This window comes from Gouania willdenowi, chromosome 14 (genome assembly GCF_900634775.1).
Source record: "Gouania willdenowi chromosome 14, fGouWil2.1, whole genome shotgun sequence".
In the NCBI taxonomy this organism is placed as follows: Eukaryota; Metazoa; Chordata; class Actinopteri; order Blenniiformes; family Gobiesocidae; genus Gouania; species Gouania willdenowi.
The window spans coordinates 19,968,345-19,982,020 of NC_041057.1; the positions used below are offsets into that span (position 1 = coordinate 19,968,345).

Here is a 13,676-nt window from a genome sequence, read left to right on the forward strand (position 1 = left end):
ACATTTCTGTCTGACATTTGTGTGCCTACGGTGGCTCATGGCCGCGCATCTTCACTAGCGAGGCAGCTGACCTTCCACAAAACTCATGCAAGAACTAAACGTTGACATCAGTAGAGTATAGTATAGGGGGAAAAACAAAAAAACGTACAGCATTCTAGACAGGCAAGATCTTGGAATCTACCTCTCATGTCTTTCTTTGGAGCTGATCTACACTGTTTTTTGTTCTATACTGTTTTTTGTTCTACACTGGTATTTGTTCTGTTGCCATTGACATGAATTTTTACTGCAGGCTCTCTCTGCCTTATCTTTGGTCAAACCTCCTTAAGCACAATGAGAATGCATCATGCAGAATAACAGAACAATCAGGCACAGCACATTACTGTAAGCAGAAAGACAATGAAATATTCCAGCTTTAATATAAGCCAAAATATGTGGGAAAATAAAACTAGTGTTGCTGTTTAGTGAAGTGAAGTGTTCATCCCAGTTACGCACTGTGGGTGGAGCAGCCCTTAAATGTGGGTGTTCCCATTCAAATCTGGCTTTACGCGCATTCTCAGGTGTGCGTAAATCCTTTTCCTCTTATGTGCTTCTAACCCTGGAATAAGTTCAGCGCCCCCATAAGGTGAAACATCATATTGCACTAGAAATATGGACTTAGTTACATTTGAAGCCACACGGACTTGTGCGTCACTCAGCTGCTGCTGGACGATTAATTAAAACTCTGACTGATGCAAACTTCCGTCCACGTTGGTCACAGTGATTCAACTATTTTCATACTATGTCCAACGTACAGTCGCAGTTTGATCCACTACAGATTGAAACTAGGTGTCATATACGAATGAGGATGGACCAGAAACTCTTCCCAAATTAAAAGTAAACTATCACTTTCACAGATTTCAATGACATTTACAAGCATTGGGAAAATTCCATGTTCCGTGATTTCTAGACAGCCCAAAAAAATGGCATCACCACCTCCTTTCCTTCAGCCCGCCTTCATTCACAGACGATACGGTTTTTGTACTTGATCAACACATCAACTAAAGCAGTTGTGGCAATGCATGGAGACTCCTGACTGCTGGTCTACTTATATTCTAGTTTCCAATTTTGTTATGCTGTTTTTAATCTGTACTCATGTAACCCCTAAAACTTTTTGTGTACCCCCGGGTATACCCGTACCCCACTTTGGGAACCCAGAAACTACAGCTAATGTGCTGGAATAAATATATAATAAAATATATATAAGTTTCCCCCACATAGACACACTTCCAATAACAATCCCTACCAACTCCCAAGTCCAAGTAAAATAGTTATTGTGTCTGTGTGTGCATGTGTGTAGGAACAATGTGAGCTTTCTAAAGCGTTAAATGTGTATCCCTTAAATAAATAGTGGTTTAAGAACTGGTTACTGGTCTTTAGATATTACTGACATTATCTGAACTATCACACAGATAAATCAACTTTGTGAAACAGTCTCAATTGAATATATTATTTTCCAACATTCAAAAAGGTATGACTTTTAATATCCAAGGACACAATCACCTAATAAAGATACAAATTGTAAAATGTAGTAACCGTAGAAGTCTAGGGATAGAAGTGTGATAGCTGGTGCCTCCTCTCTTTCCTTCCTCTCTCAGATGAACACCTGATTCCACTCAGCAATCAGGACAGGGAGGGGGAGGTCTAGATTAATGCTGTGTTCGAGGAAACTTCGAACTCTGCATTTCTGAGGTGAAAATTCCAATCTCCGACTTTTAAGCAGAGGTGTAAAGAGTACGAACATATCCTACTCAAGGAGAAGTACTGTTACTTTATTGAAATTGTAGTCAAGTACAAGTAAGTCATGCATAAAATACACAAGTACAAGTAAAAAGTAGCTCAATTAAATAGTACTCAAAGTAAAAGTTACGAGTTACTTTCACCCCCCATGTTTATTTAACATCTCATGTATAAACTTAAAAAGGAAGAGACCAAATCTTACAAAATTGGAAATTTCCACAAAGGCATCTGTACAAAATAAACGGTTTGTAAAAATCAACTTTTTAATTCTGAAAAAAAAAAAAAATTTCAAAATAAAAAAAAGAAATCTGAGGATCTAAGCATAGCTACATTTACATACTCTAAAACTGGGAAAATAACCAGCATGCAATGCTGTTTTGGCGCTGTGCATTACCGTACGTTTAATCTGATTGGTCGGCTATGATGTGATGCATTTAACTGTTGTCTGGTCATTTCATTTTTTCTAGTTTTACAATGTCTGTCGATCATTTTAAAACAACAAATAATAATTTACTTACAATTGGGTGTAGAAATGTAATATATTACTTATCTTCTTTTAAAACAAACTTAAGTACAAGTAAAATTACTGATTTAGAAATATACTCAAAAAAGTACAAGTACCCATAAAAGCAACTCAATTACAGTAGAGTACTTGAAAACCCTTGCTTTTAAGCATTCCAGAAATATCTAAAAAAAAAGAATATGGAAGACTGGGAATGTGTTTACAATAAAACTAATAATAAGAATCAGAATCCAAATTAATTTAATGATCCCTGGGTAAGAGGATATTTGGTGCTTGGTAAAAGTTTGTGCCCTCTGAGTGCTCTTGTTTTGATGTCGGATTTAGATTAAATGTTTATTTCTGTTCAGTGTTGTTATAGGGCCTCTTATAGTTATCCGTTCCTTTGTCTTGATTAGGGGTGTCCCGATTCACTATTGATATCGGGCCGATATTAGCCTGAAAATGAATATCAGATATCGGATTCAAATTTCTGGATTTACCAATATTTTTTAATTATTTTTCAATTCATTTTTTATTTATTCTATTCGATTGTAGAATACTGTAGATATGATGTTGAAGGTTAAAACGTGTGTAACTAATTGGTTAATAATAAATGGGTCAGTTTTTCTCATACCTACTGTTGCTGACTATTGTTCTCTGTTTGAGTGACATCACTTGATCAAGCCTTTTCTAACATTCCACACAACAAAATAAATGTCTGATTCATGCTAATATCGGATCAATATCGGTATCGGCCGACACGCAAGAATGCAATGTCGGTATCATATGGGAAATGAAAAAGTTGCATCAGAACATTGTCAGTTTTGATTGTATATCTAAGTTGAATTTCCTGTAAGTTATCTGACGTTCTTAATATATTGCGGTCTTCTCTCCCAACCAGACTTTGAGGTATTGTCTCGGTGAGGGCCATAACAGAGGTCATATCTGACCTTTTATCAAGTTTTTATTGCAGGGAGAACCAACACTTGAACTATAAATCTGTTGATGACTTGATGCGGGCTCTGAAACCCTCTACCTGGCACGACACCAACTCCATCCATCTTTTCCACCTGTCTAAGTCATTTGTCTGGTCTCGGCTGTTCTTCACCTAACATTTTGATATTGATCCGTATCCTCGGACTGAAAGAGCAGCAGTCATTTGCTCTCACAAAAAACACTTCAACAGATGTTAATTTAATAATGTGTGGGAGAAAATGCCAAGAAGTGAATGAAGAAAAGGGTATAAACATCTTCCAGCTGGCAGCAGCGGAGCACTTAATGCTGACATTAAAGCTTTTGTCAAGGAAGTGTTGAGCGTCTTTCCATCAAGTAGACAGTTTTATTTTGCACAGTTTCATTGTTCTCTGTCTTCACAAATGATAAAGTGAAAATGAAAAGAATGATGAGGGCTGGCTGGTTTCTAGTGCGTTCAGATGCCAGATGCCTCATTGGCATTAGAAATGTGGTGGGATAAAAGGTTTTTGATGAGTCAGTTTTTATTGTCCGGAAAAAGCAGAAAGCTTATGAGCTCGTTTTAATCGATTGTAAAGACAAAGTATTCATCTTTCGAAGAGACGGACCAGAATGTAACATGTACTGACAAAAATGTTGTTTTAATGCTGCTATATTTTCAAATAATGCAAAAAGAAAGAAACTACAGCAATAAATAATATTTACCATTTCACAACAGCGCAAAGTAGTTCTGGCGGTGCTTAGGAATGACTAATTGCGCCTGCGCTATTCAATCATTGTGGTGCTTATGAGAAAAACTTTCTATATTTAGCCACAGTACATGACTATAATACTCACACAGTTAAGTGTTGTGTAGTAAGTGTGCATGTGTTGTTGCATCCTGTCTTACCGTCTGCTACTTCAAGCTGAGCCTTGGCCATGATGCTGCCTGCCACAGTGAGAGCTTGGCAGATATAATACCCAGCATCAGAGCGTTGTACATCTGAGATGGTCAGCTCTCCGCTCACAGACACTGAAACACGGCTCTCTCCCTGAGATGGCTGATTTGGAAACAGAAGATCCTGCGGGGAGGGAAAGTGTGAGGTAATTCAAAATGTCAAATATGAATGAGATGTTCAAAAAAAAAAAAAAGATTTCCATATTATTCAAAACATATACACATTTTTAAGTGATGTGTTACAGACCATACATTGAATTTTTATTAACTCATTTCGTAACATTACTTGAAGGTTAATATAAGGCTCACATTATGACACTTTTGGAGCTATGTTGTCATTTTTTGGGTTAGGTGGTGGGATCTAGTCATGTTACGTAGGGTAAGGGTTAAGTAGAGTCAGAGGTGTAAAGAGTACAGATATATCTTACTCAAACAGAAGTACTGTTACTTGATTTGTACTCAAACAGAAGTACAAGTAAGTCATACATAAGATACTAAAGTACAAGTAAAAAGTAGCTCAATTAAATATTACACAAAGTAAAAGTTACTATGCTTTCACACCCCACATGTATTTTTGGTAATACATTTGGTCACATTTTTCTTGCATACAGTAAACATCTCAGGTATAAAGAGACCAAATATTGCTTAAATGGAAATGGAAATTAATTTGTTTTCCACAAAGGCATCGGAAACAAATAAAGTTTGTCAAAATATACAATTCTTTTTCAAATAAAATAACACTAATGAATTCAATTCAAAATAACAAAAAAAATTACCAGGTTACTAAAACTGAGAAAATAACCAGCATTCAATGCTGGTTATTTTCTCATTGCATTTGATTGTTGTCTGGTTATTCCGTTTTTTGGAGTTTCACAAGGTACGTTGATCATTTTTAAACAAAAATAATAATAATTTACTTAGTAACGGTTAGGTGTAGAAATGTAACTAATTACTTTACTTCTTTTAAAACATACTTAAGTACAAGTGAAATTACTGATTTAGAAATATACTCAAAAAACTACAAGTACCCATGAAAGCAACTCAGTTACAGTAACGTGGGAACTTTCACTTCTGGTTAATGGGTATAGGGTAATAGGGTAACACTTCAATGACAGCCTACATAACACCTTATTCATGCTAACGACAGCGAAATGTCAGCCTTATGTATAAAACTCCACTAAAGTGTTACTAATAATTTTGATAACCCATCCATCCATGTTGTTTGTTTAATATCACTAAGCACTGTTAAACTTTACTCCCTTTTCTCTTCTGCTTCTTGGTGAAGGCGGTCACATTTTTCTGCTCCTGCTTTCCTCCATTATCTTCCCTCAGTGCTTGTTTTGTCTGCTGTCTTGTGAAGCTAATAGGAAACTCTCTCTGCATTCTTCCAAAACCCTAAAGTATGGATTTGGTTAGCTTGTCTCTTAATACTATTGATCAAATTTTCTTAATGAGAAGACCAGGCCAAGGTGAGCCTGCATGTCCGGATGGAACATTTGCAGCCGGATACACGATGGATTCTTGGAACAAGTGGAAGGTCGTGTGTCTGTCTTGACTTTTCATTGACGATGCTGAGGATATATACATGATTAGAATTATGGTAGCAGGGATGCTGTTGATTGGAGCTGGTGGCTTTCTGATCTATCGGAAAGTCTGTATTACGTTGGCAGCTGTTTTGGGAAGGCTGCCAGTCATCTCTGAAGGATGGGGTAGGGCACTGAACTGTCAGAGATCTCTCAGACTATCACAATGAATTAACTAAGTAAGCAGGAGGCTACATTGGAGCATTTGAGTGGATTCAAATTGATCTTGGAAAGCATGGAGAGGATTGTCTCGGCCAACTGCTGTTAGATGCCACACGACTGGATTTACTGTGACCAGAGACTTAAAGGCTACTGAAAGAGAGCTAGCCTGAATTTAAAACAAATTGTTATCACCACTTGGCCTCCCCCAACACGCCAGCTCAGGGTTGGGTCCCAATCTCATCATGGATGTTTACAGATCTGACGCTCCGTCCTCCTCCTCCCCACCTCCTCTCCCCATTTGCCATCTGGACTCTCGTCTTCTGAACCATAATATCTGACTGTATCAGAGGGTAATCAAAGTTTATTTTGACTACGCCTTCACTGGCGCTCCACCCGATCCCAGTACCTGACTATGTATCGAAGTGCCCTTGGGCAAGACACTCAACCCTAAGTTGCTCCCAGTGGTCGACTAGCGCCTTGCATGGCAGTCCTGTCCCACTGGTGTGTGAATGTGAGAGTGATTGGGTGAATGAGCTGATATGTAAAGCGCTTTGAGACTGCTTCAGTGTGGGGATAAAGCGCTATATAAATCAAGTCCATTTACCATTTTTACCTCCCCTCTTGCCCAGGGAAGGTGGCTGGAGGAGCGCCTAGAGAGGCTGCACACCCGCGCCCACCCAGTGGCTAGATAACCCCCCACCCACCCCAACTGCCTATGTGCTATGGTTTTCGTGACTGTGTTTTCTTGACTGTTTTTACTTAATGCATGTATGCCAAGAGGTTTTTTTTTCATTGTTTTGTACTTTACTCTTCAATAGGGAGGTCAGTTCAAAACATGCCTTTTCCCCTCACCTCTCTTTATGTTTTTCTCATTTTTCATCTAAATTCGGGGCGCCCCAATGCCCGTGGCGACCCACAGTTCTTCCATTCTTGTCTCCCATGTTATTTGTGACTGTCTTTCCATGTTTTCTTTGGATGGGATGATACTGAAATGTTTGTACAGCACTTTACTAATAAAGCAGCAAATCCAAGCAGTTACATTAAGTCAGGAAGGGGACCAGTGATGGTCCACCAGAGATAGTCCTGCTGTGCTAACCTGTGGTCATGATGATGACATTGAGGCATGGTGTTGTGTTTCTGCACCACAGGCAGACAAGCTGATAGGTAGAAAAGGGCACAAGCCCACTCTCATTATGTCTAATGAGTCTCGTGCAGCACATGACTTTCAACACTGCATTATGCATTGGAAAGGAACCTCACTCAGGTGACCATGGCTTAACCAATTTCACACATTTCAAGATTTCAGATACCTAAGCTGTAAAGTAATCATGGGTCAGAAGTGGTGAAATTACCTGGCTTCCCTCTCGTTGCCAGAACACTGCAGGCTGAGGTTTGCCTCTTGTTTCACAGGGAAACGTAGCTGTCCGTCCTTGAGCCACTATCTGGTCACGTGGTCGCACTATGAACTGAGGTGCCTCTGAATTCACGTATTTAAAAAAATAAGAAAAGAAACATACAACAATAGTGATACAAAGAGGTTTATGTGTGACAATCAACAAGCAAACATCAACTATAAGCTAAAGCTAAAGTGGCACATGCATTGGATCTTCACTTTTATTGAAGACATTGTTTTAATGTAGTTACACAAGTCATTCATTCATCAGAATGAATGTTATAAACTCATTTTTGGGCTCTAACCTGTCATCTATACTGGACTTTAAAGTCAACTGAAGCCCATTTTAAAAACAAGCGAAGTGGTAAATCTACAAGGATCTACGAGGGGAAGCAAGGGTAACGCAAATATGCAAGTCTAATATTACCGTAGTTTGATGACAGTGTTTGTGAAATGCCACCACAGTACGTGCATACTGCTGCTGATGTATGTGATCACAGAGAAAGCAATACATGCACCATGGGTTCAGCTCTTACTTACCAACAGGGCGAGCTGGTTACACGACAATGATGTGGGTGAGGTTAACACGCAACACAGAGAGGAGAGGACAGCAGAGGAGTTGAACAGAAAAAAAAGAAAGAAATGGAAATCAGACATGAATGAGATGGAGCTGGGTTTTCCATCCATGAGGTTAAGAGGAAGGGTGGGAAATGCTCCAACCAAAGCGGGTGATGGCACGAGCCTTGAGAAAATGGTACCCAATGGTAACAACAGCGGGCATGGGAAACATACTTCATATGGCAAAGTTTTCTTAGATAAATCACTTTTATGGTTATATGTTAAATTAAAACTTAAATAAAGCGATAATGGTAAAATCTTATGGTATATGTATCAGGATTGGGGTCAATTCCATTTTTCAATTACGTCGACAATTATCCATGTTCAATTACAACTCAATTTTGATTACGTTGACCAGCATTTTTTCCAATTATAATTATTATTATTTCCCCCTGAAAGTCCATTACAATGATGTTCTCAATTACAATTAATCACAATTACTGAGCCTGAAATAAATGACCCCTTAAAACATGACCTTCCTCTTGTGTTAGCTTTCTGTTAGCTTCTCTTACGATAACTGGTCAGTTTTGACCCACGTCTTAAATCAGTTGTAAAATATACTAACAAATATTATCTATCCTTTAAATTGTTTCTCATCTCTTGGTTACCTTGCTAGGCTTCCTAATCAATGAAAATATTGGTATTAATATTTTTTGGTGTAGGTGTCTGAGCCTTTTTTTTTGGTCAGTACTGTATATCCCTCCATTTCAAATTTTATTAAATAATCCTCAGGAGAACTGACAATTAGTGGGAAAAGTTGAAACATATTTTAATAATTGTTAACTACGTCTGTGTAAGCCATGGAACTGTAATTATTCCACAGGTTTGCGTTTCATTAAATTGTAATTGACAGTTTTTATAGAATTTTCATGCAATTACATTCAATGATCTGAAGTCAATTACAACTCAAATATGATTACAACAGCAACATATTTTTGTTTTAAAATTACAATTACAATTATACTTACGTCATAATTGTAATTAATGATCAATTTCGCCGTTACAATTATAACTGACCTCAACCCTGATATGTATCGATTCACACTTAATTAAAAGAGCAAGAATAACCCTAATGTTTTCACAGACATGCAAATCTGATTTAAGACAAAGATCAATTCTTGCAATGATCGCAGACAATAAATGTTTCCATACATAAATATTAGGGTGGGACGATACATGGAGTTCAAATACGATAGGCAATAATGGGCTAGTGATAATGATACGATATTTTTTGAAAAGAAAAAAAATACCAAATTAATTGCAGTTGGAAAATAAAACATCCTTTTTTTTAGTATGGATATACCTACTCTGGGTATGACCCAACTGCAATACCATTCATACCATCAACGATACATCTTTATTTAATATTTGGTTTTCTTGCACAATATATTGCTCCAACTTTGATAAATACAGCAGCAAAGAAGAATACATTGTTTAAAATGCATTATGATTTTAGCATAAATAAGGAAGTTAGGTAATGTTAGTCATTGATCAGTATAAATAAAGCTTCATCATTAAAGTTACAATCGGACAAAATGAAATTCCATTTTTAACGATTGAATCTAGCATCTTCACCTATTAACATTGAAGTAATATAACGACCTCCTGCTGTTAGAGAGCCAGTGTGGTGTCAGTGGGGGAGGATGAAAAATTAAAACCCCCTTGAGAGGTCATAAAAGTTCACTTAAATATTGTTAGATTGTTCATATTTCCTAGCCTAGCTGGAGATCCAGAGCAATTAAATACACGGGCCCCGCTATATGAAAGAAAAGCTGAAGCCAGACCCAGCCTTTCAGCATGGGGGCAATAACCCTCATAAAGTGGGCAATAAAGGCATGATTGTTCTCTGGCCTGCTTTGGGAGAAACAAAAAAAAAAAAAAAATGAAGGATCGGTTATGAGCTTTGTGAGTCCACAAGCCGTTACCCACCTCGTATAGTCAGATAGGCCGAGGCCTCGGCTTTACCCACGCGGTTCTCGCCGAAGCAAGTAAAGGTTCCCTGATCGCTGACTGAAGCTTTCTTTATCCTCAGAAGGTAATCTTCTTTTTCATATCTGATGTCATACCTGGTGAGAGACAGCAGGGGTGATATCATGTCATCTAGGGGATGATTTCATAAAACTGGCAGTTCAAAAGGCATAAAAACCTGCTCATTGCTGATAAGTAAATACAAACATTGCATATCAATTAAAAGGAGCTTGTGCAAACTTGTGTGTGGATTCTTAAAGATAGAAGATGATGTGTTTTTGATTGGGAATAAAAAAAGAGGCAGCTGCAACACTGGTTGGAAGAAGAGAGCAATCATGCTGAGATGAAGGCATGGAAAAATGAAAGGTGCTTTCAGCTGGAACCCTGACTGTTCCACTATTTCAATATTTATAAAGACAAGCCACCCACTGCGGTGTCGGATATGCAAGAGCTGTGTGTGTGTGTGAGAGAGAGAGGAAAGCGAAATAAAGAGGAACTAAAGGACGGAAGGAAGAAGAAAATAGACAAACAGTCTGAGAGTAAGGGAGTGGCAGAGTCTGACAAACTGAATTTGATGAATGAGCTGAGGAGTATAAGAAATAACTAATTCATAGGGATGTTCCATGCATGACTGTGTCTCTACTGGTGCAGCGTACTTGAGTTCAACAGCGGAACAGTTCCAAAAAGAAAAACATCTCAGCTACCAGAGTTCAGATAAGCGCCTCAGAGGGGCCACAAACAGAATGGCTGGAGGAGCAGGGAGTCAGGCTCTCCCCTCTCAAGGGTCCCTTTTGGCGTGAGAGATCCTGTGAAATTGTCTAGCCAGCCATACTGATTCCAAGAAGGGAGACAAGTCAGGCATGGAAATGGCACAAGGGGTGAGAAAAAGGCACATTCGAAAGAGATGTTACAAATGGTGTGGGCAGAATATCGATGTGGATGGAGGGGAGTGTCCAGACTCTGGTTGAGGAATCCATTCACAGCACATCTCTGACCCAGATAGAGATTTCCCAGGTGGATGACAGGTTTACTGAAAGAATGAAGGGATTGGACGGGGGAGATGAGGTGAGGCTGTACTGAGTGTAGGACGGGGGTTACTGAGGTCAAAAGGGCGACGAGGTAACTACCTTATCACAGGTAGGCAGACACTTCTATAGCCTTCTTTATAATAGAACTACTTCTACTAGTTTACTGCTTGTAAACACATGCATCTAACAGGTGAAGGATTTCTGAAGCGTCACCTTTAGTCAGTTTGTCCTTACATTTAAACAATGAGATATAATCTAGGACAGTGATTACAGTACTTTATTTTGTGATGAACAATGATATTTTTGATGTGCTAATTTACAGCACTGTGATTGATGGGTTTGTTTTATCTATTATATTTTTTCTGAAGGAGAGAAAAAGCAACAAGTTTGGTGTGTCATAATTGTATTGATCATAAGTGTTCTTACTGTTTATGATGTGCTAACTTATACACGTCAATATTCCCCTGATGGTCTAAACTAAAGGTGTCCGCAGCCCTTGGGTCTTGTCTCACATACAGAGGAATGTAAATGGTTTGTCTGTTAAAAACAATAAATTACTTTATAAAGACATTTTGTTATACATCAATGTTTCGATCTGCCACAATAATGTCATTTAAATGAATGATTCTCAGCAATTTTTAGGTGAGATCATAAAAGAGAATAATTTGATTAAATAATCACAGAGCATAGATAATAAATCACACAAGGTTTTATACTTTATTGTACATTTTTTGACAAATTCCGAACAAAAAAGTACAAATATCCCTGACTTTTTCCTGTTTTGACAAGGCAGCTTTACCAGAAAATAAAGCATCAATGCAGATAAGAAGACGTTAATTCTCCACTGTCAACCCAAAGTGGGCTGGTGCAGTCTGCTACATTTTTTTTTTTTTTGATGAGCGAGTGGTGAAAGACATGGAAACAGGTGGTCAAAAATGATCTAAAAGTGGCAAAAACATGGCAAGAAAAAAGTGTGAAGTGACTAAAATGAGTGGAAAACATGTCAAGAGTGGCCAAAAAATGGGCAAATAAAGAGTATGGTGGTATGTAGTGACAAAGGGTAGCTTAAATGAGCCAAATGTGACAAACAATATTGAAAAAGGGGCAAAAATGTGGCAAAAAATAGCAAAAATGGGCAAAATGTGGCAAACAATAGTGAAAAAGGGAAAAAATGTGGAACAAAAAGAGGCAACATGAAGGGAAAAAAGGAAACAAGTGGTATTTATAGCTTATTTGGATGAAAAGTGGAAAACAATTTAATAAAGGACAAAAAAGGGATAAAGATGTCAAAAAAACTTGCAAAAAGAAACAAAAAAGGAAAAAAGGGATATTTATTGGCAAAAGGTAGCTAAAATCTGAAATAATATAATATAGGTAAAAAGCGGTTAAAAAGTTTCCCTTTTTAAGGTTTTCTGTGGGAATGATAATTAAAATGAAGACAGAGAGCCATATGTGGAGCATTACTGACTTAATACGGCATCTACATGGCGTCCAATGATAATGTAGTAGTCCTAATCCACCTCCTGGCTATACCTAACCACTGTAATATCAGACAACATCATTGCACATTCTCATGAAACTGAGGGCGTTTGCTTTACCCATCAATTCAGAGTCCTCACCTGCCACGAGGAATATCCACATCATCTTTTTTCCAGCGCAGCGTGGGCGGAGGGTCACCGTGGACCTGACACCTGAACTCTACACCCTCGTCCACCAAGACGACCTGGTTCACAGGGCGCTGCACAAACATGGGCCTTTCTGCATGTGAGAATATGATAATGGAATCTAAATATCGAACCTTTACTTTGAATAAATCACAGAATAACATCAGATGAAAATATATGGAAAACATCTCACCAAACACTGAGAGGTGAGCTTTTTCACTCTCTCGCTCTCCAACCATGTTGGCCGCCACGCACACGTAAATCCCAGCATCAGTCTTCTTAGCGTTTGAGATGGTTAACTTTCCTCCACGAGCCTGAGGGGGAAGGGAGTTATTCGATACAGATGAATGTGGATTTGGGAAAACATTGGGATTTGAAGCACAGAAATGCCTCCAGCCTTCAGGTTAACACACCGTGATTCGGTCATCCTTCAGGTCAAGACGAGCCTTATCTTTTCTCCAGAAGGTAGTTGGTTCAGGATGACCACGTGGAGCCTGACACTCAAAATTAGCCGTCTCACCCACTGCTACCACCATATCCTGTGGATTCTGTCTGAAGTCATCGCGTAAAACTAGAAGACAAAAAATAAAGGAGCAGAGGTTATTACAGCCATTAATACAAAGGCATTAGTAACTGAATTTAACCACATGGTTGACATCTTAGCAGATAAATGTAATGTTTGGTCACATGTGGTAGACTTTAATCCAAACCTGGATATACTGATTTAAAACCATAAAAACGACACAAAAACACTTCCATATAGAGAAGACATAAAAACCAGTATGAAACCACACCATAATTCAATAAACATGTGGACTTTTAGGCTGTTAAAGCAGTGGTTTTCAAACTTTTTGGGCTCAAGTACCTCCTTTTCTCTTATTTCTGAATCCAACTACACCCCTTCGTCCGACGACAACATTTTGCAAAGAAAACTATTGAAAAACAACTATAGAACATGATGCTGAAATGAATGAGGGATAACACATTTTAAAGAATCTCACTTTGTAAATAAGTGGAAAGAAACAGTGTTTAGTGCAGTGCTTTCCAACCTTTTTTGGATCGTGTCCCCATTT

General features: G+C 38.3%; 1 protein-coding gene across 2 annotated transcripts in view; it reads right to left on the reverse strand.

Moving 5' to 3' along the window:
• The window catches only part of LOC114475608 (roundabout homolog 2-like), a 111,517-nt gene that overhangs the window by 35,374 nt on the left and 62,467 nt on the right, over positions 1-13,676 (reverse strand). Inside the window, exons 3-9 of one of the 2 annotated variants that reach the window (XM_028466574.1) lie at positions 13,017-13,174; positions 12,797-12,917; positions 12,559-12,697; positions 9,873-10,009; positions 7,866-7,877; positions 7,285-7,409; positions 4,140-4,311 (exon numbers count right to left, since the gene is read on the reverse strand). In XM_028466574.1, coding sequence (XP_028322375.1) covers positions 4,140-4,311; positions 7,285-7,409; positions 7,866-7,877; positions 9,873-10,009; positions 12,559-12,697; positions 12,797-12,917; positions 13,017-13,174 — 864 coding nt within the window. The remainder of the gene's footprint in view (positions 1-4,139; positions 4,312-7,284; positions 7,410-7,865; positions 7,878-9,872; positions 10,010-12,558; positions 12,698-12,796; positions 12,918-13,016; positions 13,175-13,676) is intronic. The other variant, XM_028466575.1, reaches the window with a different exon arrangement.